At 47.7% G+C, this 19,443-nt stretch overlaps 1 protein-coding gene across 1 annotated transcript in view; it reads left to right on the top strand.

Annotated features, from left to right (window-relative positions):
- Positions 1 to 13,210, top strand: part of LOC135537302 (transmembrane protein 178B-like) — an 81,738-nt gene extending 68,528 nt beyond the window's left edge. The window contains exons 5-6 of the mRNA XM_064963503.1: positions 387 to 524; positions 12,802 to 13,210. Coding sequence (XP_064819575.1) covers positions 387 to 524; positions 12,802 to 13,052 — 389 coding nt within the window. The 3' untranslated portion in view covers positions 13,053 to 13,210. The remainder of the gene's footprint in view (positions 1 to 386; positions 525 to 12,801) is intronic.
- The last annotated feature ends 6,233 nt before the right edge of the window (positions 13,211 to 19,443 follow it).

Here is a 19,443-nt window from a genome sequence, read left to right as displayed (position 1 = left end):
CTAACCCTTCTGTGTGTGTGTCAGAACATGGACTACAGTGTGTGTGTGTGTCAGAACATGGACTACAGTGTGTGTGTGTGTGTCAGAACGTGGACTACAGTGTGTGTGTGTCAGAACGTGGACTACAGTGTGTGTGTGTCAGAACGTGGACTACAGTGTGTGTGTCAGAATGTGGACTACAGTGTGTGTGTGTGTGTGTCAGAACGTGGACTAGAGTGTGTGTGTCAGAACGTGGACTACAGTGTGTGTGTGTGTCAGAACGTGGACTACAGTGTGTGTGTGTCAGAACGTGGACTACAGTGTGTGTGTGTGTCAGAACGTGGACTACAGTGTGTGTGTTGTAACCATGCTAACCCTCCCCTCTTGTATCTCTCCTGTCTCTCCAGACCTGAGGCGGATGACGGCAGGCTTCATGGGCATGGCTGTAGCCATCATTCTGTTTGGCTGGACGATAGGTGTTCTGGGATGCTGCTGGGATAGAGGACTGATGCAGTACGTGGCAGGATTACTGTTCCTCATGGGAGGTAAGAGGACAACACAGATACGGTTCCTCATGGGAGGTAAGAGGACAACATAGATACTGTTCCTCATGGGAGGTAAGAGGACAGCACAGATACGGTTCCTCATGGGAGGTAAGAGAACAACATAGATACTGTTCCTCATGGGAGGTAAGAGGACAGCACAGATACTGGTCCTCATGGGAGGTAAGAGGACAACACAGATACGGTTCCTCATGGGAGGTAAGAGGACAACACAGATACTGTTCCTCATGGGAGGTAAGAGGACAACACAGATACTGATCCTCATGGGAGGTAAGAGGAGAACATAGATACTGATCCTCATGGGAGGTAAGAGGACAACACAGATACTGATCCTCATGGGAGGTAAGAGGACAGCACATATACTGATCCTCATGGGAGGTAAGAGGAGAACACAGATACTGTTCCTCATGGGAGGTAAGAGGACAGCACAGATACTGTTCCTCATGGGAGGTAAGAGGACAACACAGATACGGTTCCTCATGGGAGGTAAGAGGACAACACAGATACTGTTCCTCGTGGGAGGTAAGAGGACAACACAGATACTGATCCTCGTGGGAGGTAAGAGGACAACACAGATACTGATCCTCATGGGAGGTAAGAGGACAACACAGATACTGTTCCTCATGGGAGGTAAGAGGACAGCACAGATTACTGTTCCTCATGGGAGGTAAGAGGACAACACAGATACTGTTCCTCATGGGAGGTAAGAGGACAGCACAGATACTGGTCCTCATGGGAGGTAAGAGGACAACACAGATACGGTTCCTCATGGGAGGTAAGAGGACAACACAGATACTGTTCCTCGTGGGAGGTAAGAGGACAACACAGATACTGTTCCTCATGGGAGGTAAGAGGACAACACAGATACTGATCCTCATGGGAGGTAAGAGGAGAACATAGATACTGATCCTCATGGGAGGTAAGAGGACAACACAGATACTGATCCTCATGGGAGGTAAGAGGACAGCACATATACTGATCCTCATGGGAGGTAAGAGGAGAACACAGATACTGTTCCTCATGGGAGGTAAGAGGACAGCACAGATACTGTTCCTCATGGGAGGTAAGAGGACAACACAGATACGGTTCCTCATGGGAGGTAAGAGGACAACACAGATACTGTTCCTCGTGGGAGGTAAGAGGACAACACAGATACTGATCCTCGTGGGAGGTAAGAGGACAACACAGATACTGATCCTCATGGGAGGTAAGAGGACAACACAGATACTGTTCCTCATGGGAGGTAAGAGGACAGCACAGATTACTGTTCCTCATGGGAGGTAAGAGGACAACACAGATACTGTTCCTCATGGGAGGTAAGAGGACAGCACAGATACTGGTCCTCATGGGAGGTAAGAGGACAACACAGATACGGTTCCTCATGGGAGGTAAGAGGACAACACAGATACTGTTCCTCGTGGGAGGTAAGAGGACAACACAGATACTGATCCTCATGGGAGGTAAGAGGACAACACAGATACTGATCCTCATGGGAGGTAAGAGGACAACACAGATACTGTTCCTCATGGGAGGTAAGAGGACAGCACAGATTACTGTTCCTCATGGGAGGTAAGAGGACAACACAGATACTGTTCCTCATGGGAGGTAAGAGGACAGCACAGATACTGGTCCTCATGGGAGGTAAGAGGACAACACAGATACTGTTCCTCATGGGAGGTAAGAGGACAACACAGATACTGTTCCTCATGGGAGGTAAGAGGAGAACACAGATACTGTTCCTCATGGGAGGTAAGAGGACAACACAGATACTGTTCCTCATGGGAGGTAAGAGGACAGCACAGATACTGTTCTTCATGGGAGGTAAGAGGACAACACAGATACTGTTCCTTATGGGAGGTAAGAGGACAGCAGATACTGTTCCTCATGGGAGGTAAGAGGACAACACAGATACTGTATCTCATGGGAGGTAAGAGGACAACACATATACTGGTCCTCATGGGAAGTAAGAGGACAACACAGATACTGTTCCTCATGGGAGGTAAGAGGACAGCACAGATTACTGTATCTCATGGGAGGTAAGAGGACAACACAGATACTGGTCCTCATGGGAGGTAAGAGGACAACACAGATACTGTTCCTCATGGGAGGTAAGAGGACAACACAGATTACTCTTCCTCATGGGAGGTAAAAGGACAACACAGATACTGTTCCTCAGGGGAGGTAAGAGGACAACACAGATACTGTTCCTCATGGGAGGTAAGAGGACAGCACAGATACTGTTCCTCATGGGAGGTAAGATGACAACACAGATACTGTTCCTCATGGGAGGTAAGAGGAGAACACAGATACTGTTCCTCATGGGAGGTAAGAGGACAACACAGATACTGTTCCTCACGGGAGGTAAGAGGACAGCACAGATACTGTTCCTCATGGGAGGTAAGAGGACAACACAGATACTGTTCCTCTTGGGAGGTAAGAGGACAGCACAGATACTGTTCCTCAGGGGAGGTAAAAGGACAACACAGATACTGTTCCTCTTGGGAGGTAAGAGGACAGCACAGATACTGTTCCTCAGGGGAGGTAAGAGGACAACACAGATACTGTTCCTCACAGGAGGTAAGAGGACAGCACAGATACTGTTCCTCACAGGAGGTAAGAGGACAACACAGATACTGTTCCTCTTGGGAGGTAAGAGGACAGCACAGATACTGTTCCTCATGGGAGGTAAGAGGACAACACAGATACTGTGTTGTCGTTCTGCCTCTGAACAAGGCAGTTAACCCATTGAAAATAAGAATTTGTTCTTAAACTTTCTTGCCTAGTTAAATAAAGTTTAAAAAAAAATCACAGTCGCTACTCAATAGTTACATCAAAGTTGAATAGATGATGTAATCGTAACTTCCAGACTGATTGTTTATCAACAGTTAGAGGACTGAGGGTTTTTGATACAATATTGACCCCCAGCTCAGGCTATTACTTTTTGGGGCGGCAGGGTAGCCTAGTGGTTAGAGCGTTGGACTAGTAACCGGAAGGTTGTGAGTTCAAACCCCCGAGCTGACAAGGTACAAATCTGTCGTTCTGCCCCTGAACAGGCAGTTAACCCACTGTTCCCAGGCCGTCATTGAAAATAAGAATGTGTTCTTAACTGACTTGCCTGGTTAAATAAAGGTTAAAATTAAAACTTTGAAAGACAATCCCATCAAGAGCTAGGTGACTACAACTCACTAGACTACAGCTCAGCGTTCAACACCATCGTCGTCACCAAGCTTAGGACCCTGGGACTAAACACCTCCATCTGCAACTGGATCCTGGACTTCCTGATGGTGCTGCCCCCGGGTGGTAAGGTTAGGCAACAACACATCCGCCATGCTGATCCTCAACACAGGGGTGTGTGCTTAGTCCTGTACTCCCTGTTCACCCACGACTGCGTGGCTGCACACGACTCCAACACCATCATCAAGTTTGCTGACGACACCATAGCCTGATCACCGACAACAAGGAGACAAGCCTATAGGGAAGAGGTCAGAGACCTGGCGGTGTGGTGCCGGAGCAACAAACTCTCCCTCAACGTCAGTAAGACCAAGGAGCTGATCGTAAACTACAGGAAGTAGTCCCCAGTGTGGTGGACTACAGGAAGTAGTCCCCAGTGTGGTGAACTACAGGAAGTAGTCCCCAGTGTGGTGGACTACAGGAAGTATTCCCCAGGGTGGTGGACTACAGGAAGTAGTCCCCAGTGTGGTGGACTACAGGAAGTATTCCCCAGGCTTCAAGCTTCAGTGAGGAGTTCAAATCACTAATGGTCACTAATGGTCCACACTCACAGAGTCGTGATGAAAGCCCGACAGCGCCTCTTCTTCCCTTCAGGAGGTTGAGAGTTTGGTTTGGCATGGGCCCTCAAATCGTCAAAAAGTTCTACAGCTGTACCATTGAGAGCATATTGATTTGGTATGGTAATATCACCGCCGTTAAAGACTCCAGCCTCCCAAGCCATAGACTGTTCTCTCTGCTTCCGCACGGTACCGCTGCACCAAGTCTGACACCAACAGGCTCCTGAAAAGCTCTGTTCCCAAACCAAATGGCTAACTACATGGCTAACTACATGGCTAACTACATGGCTAACCACATGGCTAACCAAATAGCTAACTACATGGCTAACCAAATAGCTAACTACATGGCTAACTACATGGCTAACTAAATGGCTAATGAAATGGCTAACTAAATGGCTAACTAAATAGCTAATGAAATGGCTAACTAAATGGCTAACTAAATAGCTAATGAAATGGCTAACTAAATAGCTAATGAAATGGCTAACTAAATCGCTAACGAAATGTCTAACGAAATAGAACGGGAATAGCATCAGCTCAGGGGGGGTTGCAGTGAACAGCAGCTAATGAAATGGCTAACTAAATCGCTAACGAAATGTCTAACGAAATAGAACGGGAATAGCACCAGCTCAGGGGGGGTTACTGTGAATGGGAATAGCACCAGCTCAGGGGGGTTAATGTGGACGGGAATAGCATTAGCTCAGGGGGGTTACTTTGAACGGGAATAGCATCAGCTCAGGGGGGTTAATGTGGACGGGAATAGCATCAACTCAGGGGGGTTACTTTGAACGGGAATAGCACCAGCTCAGGGGGGTTACTGTGAACGGGAATAGCACCAGCTCAGGGGGGGTTAATGTGAACGGGAATAGCATCAGCTCAGGGGTGGTTGCTGTGAACGGGAATAGCACCAGCTCAGGGGGGGTTACTGTGAACGGGAATAGCACCAGCTCAGGGGGGGGTTACTGTGAACGGGAATAGCATCAGCTCAGGGGGGGGTTACTGTGAACGGGAATAGCATCAGCTCAGGGGGGGTTGCTGTGAACAGGAATAGCACCTGCTCAGGGGGGGTTACTGTGAACGGGAATAGCACCAGCTCAGGGGGGGTTAATGTGAACGGGAATAGCACCAGCTCAGGGGGGTTACTGTGAACCGGAATAGCATCAACAGCCACATAGAGGACTGATTGTGTGGTGTGGAGGTGCTGAGGGAACTCTCATTACTAGTGCAGGTGACTCTGATTAACAGCTTGCCTTCTCTATGCCCCCCCCACACACACACACACACACACACACACACACACACACACACACACACACACACACACACACACACACACACACACACACACACACACACACACACACACACACACACAGGGAGACAGTGGCGGTAACATCACACACTATATATATGAGCGAGAGAGAGCGAGAGAGAGAGCGAGAGAAGGAAGAAAGTGACAGTGACTATAGTTCAGGGTACTGGGGGGAGGCTAGTAACAATGACTATAGTTCAGGGTACTGGGGGGAGGCTAGTAACAGTGACTATAGTTCAGGGCAGGGTACTGGGGGGAGGCTAGTAACAGTGAGTATAGTTCAGGGTACTGGGGGGAGGCTAGTAACAGTGACTATAGTTCAGGGTACTGGGGGGAGGCTAGTAACAGTGACTATAGTTCAGGGTACTGGGGGGAGACTAGTAACAGTGACTATAGTTCAGGGCAGGGTACTGGGGGAGACTAGTAACAGTGACTATAGTTCAGGGTACTGGGGGGAGGCTAGTAACAGTGAGTATAGTTCAGGGTACTGGGGGGAGGCTAGTAACAGTGACTATAGTTCAGGGTACTGGGGGGAGGCTAGTAACAGTGACTATAGTTCAGGGTACTGGGGGGAGACTAGTAACAGTGACTATAGTTCAGGGCAGGGTACTGGGGGGAGGCTAGTAACAGTGACTATAGTTCAGGGTACTGGGTGGAGACTAGTAACAGTGACTATAGTTCAGGGCAGGGTACTGGGGGGAGGCTAGTAACAGTGACTATAGTTCAGGGTACTGGGGGGAGACTAGTAACAGTGACTATAGTTCAGGGCAGGGTACTGGGGGGAGGCTAGTAACAGTGACTATAGTTCAGGGTACTGCGGGAGGCTAGTAACAGTGACTATAGTTCAGGGCAGGGTACTGGGTAGAGGCTAGTAACAGTGACTATAGTTCAGGGTACTGGGGGGAGACTAGTAACAGTGACTATAGTTCAGGGCAGGGTACTGGGGGGAGGCTAGTAACAGTGACTATAGTTCAGGGTACTGCGGGAGGCTAGTAACAGTGACTATAGTTCAGGGCAGGGTACTGGGTAGAGGCTAGTAACAGTGACTATAGTTCAGGGTACTGGGGGGAGGCTAGTGACAGTTACTATAGTTCAGGGCAGGGTACTGGGGGGAGACTAGTAACAGTTACTATAGTTCAGGGTACTGGGTGGAGACTAGTAACAGTGACTATAGTACAGGGTACTGGGTGGAGGCTAGTAACAGTGACTATAGTACAGGGTACAGGGGGGAGACTAGTAACAGTGACTATAGTTCAGGGTACTGGGGGGAGGCTAGTGACAGTTACTATAGTTCAGGGTACTGGGGGGAGGCTAGTAACAGTTACTATAGTTCAGGGCAGGGTACTGGGGGAGGCTAGTTACAGTGACTATAGTTCAGGGTACTGGGTGGAGACTAGTAACAGTGACTATAGTTCAGGGTACTGGGGGGAGGCTAGTAACAGTGACTATAGTTCAGGGTACTGGGGGGAGGCTAGTAACAGTGACTATTGTTCAGGGTACTGGGGGGAGGCTAGTAACAGTGACTATAGTTCAGGGTACTGGGTGGAGGCTAGTAACAGTGACTATAGTTCAGGGTACTGGGGGAGGCTAGTAACAGTGACTATAGTTCAGGGTACTGGGTGGAGGCTAGTAACAGTGACTATAGTTCAGGGCACTGGGGGGAGGCTAGTAACAGTGACTATAGTTCAGGGCAGGGTACTGGGGGGAGGCTAGTAACAGTGACTATAGTTCAGGGTACTGGGGGGAGGCTAGTAACAGTGACTATAGTTCAGGGTACTGGGGGGAGGCTAGTAACAGTGACTATAGTTCAGAGCAGGGTACTGGGGAGATGCCGGTGGCCCTTCAATGTGGATGGGGGGGCGGCCCTTCGATGTGGATGGGGGCGGCCCTTCGATGTGGATGGGGGCGGCCCTTCGATGTGGATGGGGGGGCGGCCCTTCGATGTGGATGGGGGGGCGGCCCTTCGATGTGGACGGGGAGAGCTGTAGATGTGGATGGGGGGGCGGCCCTGTAGATGTGGATGGGGGGGGGCCCTGTAGATGTGGATGGGGGGGCGGCCCTTCGATGTGGATGGGGGGGTGGCCCGTCGATGTGGATGGGGGCGTGCTCTCTCTGCTGTCTCCTGTAGTCCACGATCAGCTCCTTCGTTTTGTTGAGGTTATTTTCCTGGCACCACTCTGCCAGGGCCCTCACCTCGTCATTGCTGGTTAATCAGACTATCACTGTTGTGTCTTCACCAAACCTGATAATTGAGTTGGAGACGTGCACGGCCGGTGCAGTCATGTGTGAACAGGGAGTACAGGAGGGGACTAAGAACACATCCCTGGGGGGCTCCCCGTGTTGTGGATCAGCGAGGCGGAGGTGGTGTTGCCTACTCTCACCACCTGGGGGGGCTTCCCGTGTTGTGGATCAGCGAGGCGGAGGTGTTGTTGCCTACTCTCACCACCTGGGGGGGCTTCCCGTGTTGTGGATTAGCGAGGCGGAGGTGTTGTTGCCTACTCTCACCACCTGGGGGAGGTAGCCCGTGTTGTGGATCAGCGAGGTGGAGGTGTTGTTGCCCACTCTCACCACCTGGGGGGCGGCCCATCAGGACGTCCAGGATACAGTTGCACAGGGAGGGGTTCAGACCCAGGGCCCGGAGCTTCGTAATGAGCTTGGAGGGGCACTATGTTGTTGAAGGCTGAGCTGTTGTCGATGAACAGCGTTCTTACATAGGTATTCCTCTGGTCCAGGTGGTATAGGGCAGGGTGAGGTGCGATGGCGATTGCATCCTCCGTGGGTCTATTGGGGGTGGTATGCAAATTGTAGTGGGTGTCGGGTAAGGTAGAGGTGATATGATCCTTGACTAGTCTCTCAAAGTCATTTAGTTCAGTGCTACGGGGCGATAGTCATTTAGTTCAGTGCTACGGGGCGATAGTCATTTAGTTCAGTGCTACGGGGCGATAGTCATTTAGTTCAGTGCTACGGGGCGATAGTCATTTAGTTCAGTGCTACGGGGCGATAGTCATTTAGTTCAGTGCTACGGGGCGATAGTCATTTAGTTCAGTGCTACGGGGCGATAGTCATTTAGTCCAGTGCTACGGGGCATTTAGTTCAGTGCTACGGGGCGATAGTCATTTAGTTCAGTGCTACGGGGCGATAGTCATTTAGTTCAGTGCTACGGGGCGATAGTCATTTAGTTCAGTGCTACGGGGCGATAGTCATTTAGTTCAGTGCTACGGGGCGATAGTCATTTAGTTCAGTGCTACGGGGCGATAGTCATTTAGTTCAGTGCTACGGGGCGATAGTCATTTAGCTCAGTGCTACGGGGCGATAGTCATTTAGTTCAGTGCTACGGGGCGATAGTCATTTAGTTCAGTGCTACGGGGCGATAGTCATTTAGCTCAGTGCTACGGGGCGATAGTCATTTAGCCCAGTGCTACGGGGCGATAGTCATTTAGCCCAGTGCTACGGGGCGATAGTCATTTAGCTCAGTGCTACGGGGCGATAGTCATTTAGTTCAGTGCTACGGGGCGATAGTCATTTAGTTCAGTGCTACGGGGCGATTGTCATTTAGCTCAGTGCTACGGGGCGATAGTCATTTAGTTCAGTGCTACGGGGCGATAGTCATTTAGTTCAGTGCTACGGGGCGATAGTCATTTAGTTCAGAGCTACGGGGCGATAGTCATTTAGCTCAGTGCTACGGGGCGATAGTCATTTAGCTCAGTGCTACGGGGCGATAGTCATTTAGCTCAGTGCTACGGGGCGATAGTCATTTAGTTCAGTGCTACGGGGCGATAGTCATTTAGTTCAGTGCTACGGGGCGATAGTCATTTAGTTCAGTGCTACGGGGCGATAGTCATTTAGTTCAGTGCTACGGGGCGATAGTCATTCAGTTCAGTGCTACGGGGCGATAGTCATTTAGCTCAGTGCTACGGGGCGATAGTCATTTAGTTCAGTGCTACGGGGCGATAGTCATTTTGTTCAGTTACCTTGAATTTCTTTGGAATAGCAGCAATGGTGGACATGTTGAAGCAAGTGGGGACAGCAGACTGGGATAGGCAGAGATTCAATATGTCCGTAACCACTCCAGCCAGCTGGTCTGCACATAACCATTGGGTCCTGGTCAGAAGTAGTGTCCTATACAGGGGTGTTGAGTGCCATTGGGTCCTGGTCAGAAATAGTGTACTATGCAGGGTTGTTGGGTGCCATTGGGTCCTGGTCAGAAGTAGTGTCCTATACAGGGTTGTTGGGTGCCTTTGGGTCCTGGTCAGAAGTAGTGTACTATACAGAGTTGTTGGGTGCCATTGGGTCCTGGTCAGAAGTAGTGTCCTATATAGGGGTGTTGGGTGCCATTGGGTCCTGGTCAGAAGTAGTGTCCTATACAGGGGTGTTGGGTGCCATTGGGGACACAGATACAGTGCCTTGCAAAAGTATTCGGCCCCCTTGAACTTTGCGACCTTTTGCCACATTTCAGGCTTCAAACATAAAGATATAAAACTGTATTTTTTGTGAAGAATCAACAGCAAGTGGGACACAATCATGAAGTGGAACGACATTTATTGGATATTTCAAACTTTTTTAACAAATCAAATACGGAAAAATTGGGCGTGCAAAATTATTCAGCCCCTTTACTTTCAGTGCAGCAAACTCTCTCCAGAAGTTCAGTGAGGATCTCTGAATGATCCAATGTTGACCTAAATGACTAATGATGATAAATACAATCCACCTGTGTGTAATCAAGTCTCCGTATAAATGCACCTGCACTGTGATAGTCTCAGAGGTCAGTTAAAAGCGCAGAGAGCATCATGAAGAACAAGGAACACACCAGGCATGTCCGAGATACTGTTGTGAAGAAGTTTAAAGCCGGATTTGGATACAAAAAGATTTCCCAAGCTTTAAACATCCCAAGGAGCACTGTGCAAGCGATAATATTGAAATGGAAGGAGTATCAGACCACTGCAAATCTACCAAGACCTGGCCGTCCCTCTAAACTTTCAGCTCATACAAGGAGAAGACTGATCAGAGATGCAGCCAAGAGGCCCATGATCACTCTGGATGACCTGCAGAGATCTACAGCTGAGGTGGGAGACTCTGTCCATAGGACAACAATCAGTCGTATATTGCACAAATCTGGCCTTTATGGAAGAGTGGCAAGAAGAAAGCCATTTCTTAAAGATATCCATAAAAAGTGTCGTTTAAAGTTTGCCACAAGCCACCTGGGAGACACACCAAACATGTGGAAGAAGGTGCTCTGGTCAGATGAAACCAAAATTGAACTTTTTGGCAACAATGCAAAACCTTATGTTTGGCGTAAAAGCAACACAGCTCATCACCCTGAACATACCATACCCACTGTCAAACATGGTGGTGGCAGCATCATGGTTTGGGCCTGCTTTTCTTCAGCAGGGACAGGGAAGATGGTTAAAATTGATGGGAAGATGGATGGAGCCAAATACAGGACCATTCTGGAAGAAAACCTGATGGAGTCTGCAAAAGACCTGAGACTGGGATGGAGATTTGTCTTTCAACAAGACAATGATCCAAAACATAAAGCAAAATCTACAATGGAATGGTTAAAAAATAAACATATCCAGGTGTTAGAATGGCCAAGTCAAAGTCCAGACCTGAATCCAATCGAGAATCTGTGTTCACAAATGCTCTCCATCCAACCTCACTGAGCTCGAGCTGTTATGCAAGGAGGAATGGGAAAAAATTTCAGTCTCTCGATGTGCAAAACTGATAGAGACATACCCCAAGCGACTTACAGCTGTAATCGCAGCAAAAGGTGGCACTACAAAGTATTAACTTAAGGGGGCTGAATAATTTTGCATGCCCAATTTTTCAGTTTTTGATTTGTTGAAAAAGTTTGAAATATCTAATAAATGTCGTTCCACTTCATGATTGTGTCCCACTTGTTGTTGATTCTTCACAAAAAAATACAGTTTTATATCTTTATGTTTGAAGCCTGAAATGTGGCAAAAGGTCGCAAAGTTCAAGGGGGCCGAATACTTTTGCAAGGCACTGTAAACAGCCCAGCGGTGTCACACACCCAGCTCACAGTCGGGGTGGAATTACACCCTCAATCTACACACACAAAAGAGAGGAACCGTTGGGGGAAAAAAGTCCAAAGTAATGTATTTTAATGCTGTACAGTGGACAGTTTTCTGTTTGTACAAAATGTTCACAGTCTGAATGTGTTGGAAATTGGTTCTCCAAAATAATGATGATAGGAATGTTGTATTAAATTACTGATAAATGGTTTCACACTCAAACACCAAGTGAACATTGTTCTTATTGCATCAGTGTAACTGTCTCTCTCTCTCTCTCTCCCCACCTCTTCTCTCTCTCTCTCTCCTTACCCCTTCTCTCTCCCTCTCCCCACCTCCTCTCTCTCTCCCTCTCCCCACCTCTTCTCGCTCTCTCTCTCGCTCTCCCTCTCTCCCTCTCCCTCTCTCGCTCGCTCTCCCTCTCTCGCTCTCCCTCTCTCGCTCTCCCTCTCTCGCTCTCCCTCTCTCGCTCTCCCTCTCTCGCTCTCCCTCTCTCGCTCTCCCTCTCCTCACCTCTTCTCTCCCTCTCCCCACCTCTTCTCTCTCTCTCTCTCTCTCCCTACCTCTTCTCTCTCTCTCTCCCTACCTCTTCTCTCTCTCTCTCTCCTTACCCCTTCTCTCTCCCTCTCCCCACCTCTTCTCTCTCTCTCCCCACCTCTTCTCTCTCTCTCTCTCTCTCCCCACCTCTTCTCTCTCTCTCTCTCTGCCTCCCTCTCCCCACCTCCTCTCTCTCTCCCTCTCCCCACCTCTTCTCGCTCTCTCTCTCGCTCTCCCTCTCTCGCTCTCCCTCTCTCGCTCTCCCTCTCTCGCTCTCCCTCTCTCGCTCTCCCTCTCCCCACCTCTTCTCTCCCTCTCCCCACCTCTTCTCTCTCTCTCTCCCTACCTCTTCTCTCTCTCTCTCTCCCTACCTCTTCTCTCTCTCTCTCTCCTTACCCCTTCTCGCTCTCTCTCTCCCTCTCCCCACCTCTTCTCTCTCTCTCCCTCTCCCCATCTCATCTCTCCCTCCCTCCATATCCCCACCTTCTCCCTCGCTCCTTTCCCCAACCTCCCCTCTCTCCACCCATCCCCTCTCCTTTATCTTCCCCCACTCTCTCCCTCGCTACCCTTACCCTCTCCCCCTCTCTCCTCCCCAGGCACCTTCTGTATAATCTCTCTCTGTACCTGCGTGGCGGGGATCAACTTCGAGCTGTCCCGTTATCCTCGCTATCTGTATGGCCTGCCGGACGACATCGGCCACGGCTACGGCTGGTCTATGTTCTGCGCCTGGGGAGGTCTGGGGCTCACCCTCATCGCTGGTTTCTTCTGCACCCTGGCTCCCTCCGTCCAGCCCATCCCTCGATCCACCTGCCCCAAGTCCAGGCAGGAGAACGGGACGGTCTGCTAGAGGGACTGGGATGGAGGATAGAGGGACTGGAGGTCCAGTCCTAGATAAATAGCTGACTACACCTTTAACCACACAGGACAGCCATAACAAAAGAGAATTTAACAAACAAAAATGTAACAATGTGTTGACAAATCCATGCATTCATTTAATTAATCATTTTCCTGGCCACTTAAAGACAATGTCTTGTTTTTTCTTTGTTTAAAGTGTGTGTGTGTATAACATGTTTAAAGTGTGTGTGTGTGTGTGTGTGTGTGTGTGTGTGTGTGTGTGTGTGTGTGTGTGTGTGTGTGTGTGTGTGTGTGTGTGTGTGTGTGTGTGTGTGTGTGTGTGTGTATAAACATGATCTGGTTTCTTGAAAAACAATTGATTTAAAAAAAAAACACAAACTGACAGAAAAATCTAATCATCGATCTGAAGTTGTGCTGGGGGGGGGTTTGTAGTCGGGGAGCGGATGTTGTGATGCTTGAAATGGATGTACCATGAAACGGCCTTCTCTACTGGGGGGAACGAGAGGAACCTTTCAGTAATGAACGATGACAGACAACAAGGGATGGGAGTTACAAGAACAACAGTCTGAACCTCAGAGGAACTAAGTCATCATGGTGACCAGCCTCCACAACAAGGAGAATAACTGAAACTCTGTTGTTGCTGAGGGGAAGACGGCTCATCATAATGGCTTGAACGGCACAAATGGAACGGTATCAAACACATGGAAACCATGGAAACCAAACCATTCAAACACATGGAAACCATGGAAACCATGGAAACCAAACCATTCAAACACATGGAAACCAAACCATTCAAACACATGGAAACCATGGAAACCAAACCATTCAAACACATGGAAACCATGGAAACCAAACCATTCAAACACATGGAAACCATGGAAACCAAACCATTCAAACACATGGAAACCATGGAAACCAAACCATTCAAATACATGGAAACCATGGAAACCAAACCATTCAAACACATGGAAACCATGTGTCTGACACCATTCCACCCATTTCCTCTCAAGCCATTTACCACGAGCCCGTCCTCCCCAATTAAGGTGCCACCTGTGTCGAAGAGGGTTAAATCAACACTAACTGAGAGGGGTCAAAGGTTGGAATATTATAAACAGCACATCCTGTTCTAAAGAGACACCTCGGCTTGTTGGAGACTTCCGATTGGACTAGCTGTGTGTTCCTCAGATCTACTCTGGGTCATTGGACGAGCTGTGTGTTCCTCAGATCTACTCTGGGTCATTGGACTAGCTGTGTGTTCCTCAGATCTACTCTGGGTCATTGGACGAGCTGTGTGTTCCTCAGATCTACTCTGGGTCATTGGACTAGCTGTGTGTTCCTCAGATCTACTCTGGGTCATTGGACGAGCTGTGTGTTCCTCAGATCTACTCTGGGTCATTGGACTAGCTGTGTGTTCCTCAGATCTACTCTGGGTCATTGGACGAGCTGTGTGTTCCTCAGATCTACTCTGGGTCATTGGACGAGCTGTGTGTTCCTCAGATCTACTCTGGGTCATTGGACGAGCTGTGTGTTCCTCAGATCTACACTGGGTCATTGGACGAGCTGTGTGTTCCTCAGATCTACTCTGGGTCATTGGACTAGCTGTGTGTTCCTCAGATCTACTCTGGGTCATTGGACTAGCTGTGTGTTCCTCAGATCTACTCTGGGTCATTGGACGAGCTGTGTGTTCCTCAGATCTACTCTGGGTCATTGGACTAGCTGTGTGTTCCTCAGATCTACTCTGGGTCATTGGACTAGCTGTGAGAGAAGAATAGCACATCACACGATACAGGCTCTCTAGAGTATCTCTACTGTTGTACAAAACTACAGAATCATCATTCCAGAGAAATTACAGCCAGGAAATTCCATGTTGGAGCATCGTCATGCCCACCAGGGCATCCCAAATGGCCCCCTTTTCCCTCTGGGCTCTAGTCAACAGTAGTGCACTGGACAGGGAATAGCGCGCCAATGGAGATTTCTTCAAGTCCTGTCTATCCTCAGTCATCTAACATTTTATACATTAATTCCTTATTCTTTGTATCGTCCTGAAACCCATCCCGAATGAAGGAAACTGTGTTGTATTGAAACCCATCCCGAATGAAGGAAACTGTGTGTTGTATTGAAACCCATCCCGAATGAAGGAAACTGTGTGTTGTATTGAAACCCATCCTGAATGAGGAAACTGTGTGTTGTATTGAAACCCATCCTGAATGAGGAAACTGTGTGTTGTACTGAAACCCATCCCGAATGAAGGAAACTGTGTGTTGTATTGAAACCCATCCTGAATGAGGAAACTGTGTTGTATTGAAACCCATCCTGAATGAGGAAACTGTGTTGTATTGAAACCCATCCTGAATGAGGAAACTGTGTGTTGTATTGAAACCCATCCTGAATGAGGAAACTGTGTGTTGTACTGAAACCCATCCCGAATGAAGGAAACTGTGTGTTGTATTGAAACCCATCCTGAATGAGGAAACTGTGTTGTATTGAAACCCATCCTGAATGAGGAAACTGTGTGTTGTATTGAAACCCATCCTGAATGAGGAAACTGTGTGTTGTATTGAAACCCATCCTGAATGAGGAAACTGTGTTGTATTGAAACCCATCCTGAATGAGGAAACTGTGTGTTGTATTGAAACCCATCCTGAATGAGGAAACTGTGTGTTGTATTGAAACCCATCCTGAATGAGGAAACTGTGTTGTATTGAAACCCATCCCGAATGAAGGAAACTGTGTGTTGTATTGAAACCTATCCCGAATGAAGGAAACTGTGTGTTGTACTGAAACCCAATACACTGCTCAAAAAAATAAAGGGAACACTAAAATAACACATCCTAGATCTGAATGAATGAAATATTCTTATTAAATACTTTTTGTCTTTACATAGTTGAATGTGCTGACAACAAAATCACACAAAAATTATCAATGGAAATCAAATTTATCAACCCATGGAGGTCTGGATTTGGAGTCACACTCAAAATTAAAGTGGAAAACCACACTACAGGCTGATCCAACTTTGAATGTCCTTGAAACAAGTCAAAATGAGGCTCAGTAGTGTGTGTGGCCTCCACGTGCCTGTATGACCTCCCTACAACGCCTGGGCATGCTCCTGATGAGGTGGTGGATGGTCTCCTGAGGGATCTCCTCCCAGACCTGGACTAAAGCATCCGCCAACTCCTGGACAGTCTGTGGTACAACGTGGCATTGGTGGATGGAGCGAGACATGATGACCCAGATGTGCTCAATTGGATTCAGGTCCGGGGAACGGGCGGGCCAGTCCATAGCGTCAATGCCTTCCTCTTGCAGGAACTGCTGACACACTCCAGCCACATGAGATCTAGCATTGTCTTGCATTAGGAGGAACCCTGGAACCCAGTCTCACAAGGGGTCTGAGGATCTCATCTCGGTACCTAATGGCAGTCAGGCTACCCCTGGCGAGCACATGGAGGGCTGTGCGTCCCCCGAAAGAAATGCCACCCCACACCATGACTGACCCACCGCCAAACCGATCATGCTGGAGGATGTTGCAGGCAGCAGAACGTTCTCCACGGCATCTCCAGACTCTGTCACATGCTCAGTGTCAACCTGCTTTCACCTGTGAAGAGCACAGGGCGCCAGTGGCGAATTTGCCAATCTTGGTGTTCTCTGGCAAATGCCAAACATCCTGCACGGTGTTGGGCTGTAAGGACAACCCCCACCTGTGGACGTCGGGCCCTCATACCACCCTCATGGAGTCTGTTTCTGACTGTTTGAGCAGACACATGCACATTTGTGGCCTGTTGGAGGTCATTTTGCAGGGCTCTGACAGTGCTCCTCCTGCTCCTCCTTGCACAAAGGCGGAGGTAGCAGTCCTGCTGCTGGGTTGTTGCCCTCCTACGGCCTCCTCCACGTCTCCTGATGTACTGGCCTTTCTCCTGGTAGCGCCTCCATGCTCTGGACACTACGCTGACAGACACAGCAAACCTTCTTGCCACAGCTCGCATTGATGTGCCATCCTGGATGAGCTGCACTACCTGAGCCACTTGGGTGGGTTGTAGACTCTGTCTCATGCTACCACTAGAGTGAAAGCACCGCCAGCATTCAAAAGTGACCAAAACATCAGCCAGGAAGCATAGGAACTGAGAAGTGGTCTGTGGTCACCACATGCACAACCACTCCTTTATTGGGGTGTCTTGCTAATTGCCTATAATTTCCACCTGTTATCTATTCCATTTGCACAACAGCATGTGAAATATTACGCATATATTGTGCAATCTCCAGCTCCAGTACTTTTCCGTTTGCTACAGAGGAGAAACCCAACTGCCGCGAATGATTTATCATTGAATAGATATGTGAAAAACACCTTGAGGATTGATTCTAAACAACGTTTGCCATGTTTCTGTCGATATTATGGAGTTAATTTGGAAAAAAATCATTTTAGGGTTTTTTTCTTAGCCAAACTTGATGAACAAAACAGAACGATTTCTCCTAAAGAAATAATCTTTTTGGAAAAAATGAACATTTGCTATCAAACTGAGTCTCGTCATTGAAAACATCCGAAGTTCTTCAAAGGTCATTTTTTTTATTTAAATGCTTTTCTTGTTTTTGTGAAAATGTTGCCTGCTTAATGCTAGGCTTAATGCTATGCTAGCTATCAATAATCTTACACAAATGCTTGTGTAGCTATGGTTGAAAAGCATATTTTGAAAATCTGAGATGACAGTGTTGTTAACAAAAGGCTAAGCTTGTGAGCCAATATATTTCTTTCATTTCATTTGCGATTTTCATGAATAGTTAACGTTGCGTTATGGTAATGAGCTTGAGGCTATGATTACGCTCCCGGATACGGGATTGCTCGTCGCAAGAAGTTGTGTTCCCTTTATTTTTTTGATCAGTGTATTATTAATATAAACCAATATTACCCCGGTTCTGTCCTGTCATCTGTTTAAACAACATTACCCTGGTTCTGTCCTGTCATCTGTTTAAACAATATTACCCTGGTTCTGTCCTGTCATCTGTTTGAGAGGACAATATTACCCTGGTTCTGTCCTGTCATCTGTTTGAGAGGACAATATTACCCTGGTTCTGACCTGTCATCTGTTTAAACAATATTACCCTGGTTCTGTCCTGTCATCTGTTTGAGAGGACAATATTACCCTGGTTCTGACCTGTCATCTGTTTAAACAATATCACCCCAGTTCTGTCCTGTCATCTGTTTAAACAATATTACCCTGGTTCTGTCCTGTCATCTGTTTAAACAATATCACCCCGGTTCTGTCCTGTCATCTGTTTAAACAATATTACCCCGGTTCTGTCCTGTCATCTGTTTAAACAATATCACCCCGGTTCTGTCCTGTCATCTGTTTGAGAGGACAATATTACCCTGGTTCTGTCCTGTCATCTGTTTAAACAATATTACTGTCATCTGTTTGAGAGGACAATATTACCCTGGTTCTGTCCTGTCATCTGTTTAAACAATATTACCCTGGTTCTGTCCTGTCATCTGTTTAAACAATATTACCCTGGTTCTGACCTGTCATCTGTTTGAGAGGACAATATTACCCTGGTTCTGTCCTGTCATCTGTTTAAACAATATTACCCTGGTTCTGACCTGTCATCTGTTTAAACAATATCACCCTGGTTCTGTCCTGTCATCTGTTTGAGAGGACAATATTACCCTGCTTCTGTCCTGTCATCTGTTTGAGAGGACAATATTACCCTGGTTCTGTCCTGTCATCTGTTTAAACAATATCACCCCGGTTCTGTCCTGTCATCTGTTTGAGAGGACAATATTACCCTGGTTCTGTCCTGTCATCTGTTTGAGAGGACAATATTACCCTGGTTCTGACCTGTCATCTGTTTAAACAATATCACCCCGGTTCTGTCCTGTCATCTGTTTAAACAATATTACCCTGGTTCTGTCCTGTCATCTGTTTAAACAATATCACCCTGGTTCTGTCCTGTCATCTGTTTAAACAATATCACCCCAGTTCTGTCCTGTCATCTGTTTAAACAATATTACCCTGGTTCTGTCCTGTCATCTGTTTAAACAATATCACCCCGGTTCTGACCTGTCATCTGTTTAAACAATATTACCCTGGTTCTGTCCTGTCATCTGTTTAAACAATATCACCCCGGTTCTGTCCTGTCATCTGTTTAAACAATATTACCCTGGTTCTGTCCTGTCATCTGTTTAAACAATATTACCCTGGTTCTGTCCTGTCATCTGTTTAAACAATATTACCCTGCTTCTGTCCTGTCATCTGTTTGAGAGGACAATATTACCCTGGTTCTGTCCTGTCATCTGTTTAAACAATATTACTGTCATCTGTTTGAGAGGACAATATTACCCTGGTTCTGTCCTGTCATCTGTTTAAACAATATCACCCCGGTTCTGTCCTGTCATC

The sequence above is a fragment of the Oncorhynchus masou genome, unplaced genomic scaffold (genome assembly GCF_036934945.1).
Source record: "Oncorhynchus masou masou isolate Uvic2021 unplaced genomic scaffold, UVic_Omas_1.1 unplaced_scaffold_749, whole genome shotgun sequence".
NCBI classification, from domain to species: domain Eukaryota; kingdom Metazoa; phylum Chordata; class Actinopteri; order Salmoniformes; family Salmonidae; genus Oncorhynchus; species Oncorhynchus masou.
The sequence above is the reverse complement of the archived record's forward strand: the minus strand, read 5'-3'. Positions and strand labels throughout refer to the sequence as shown.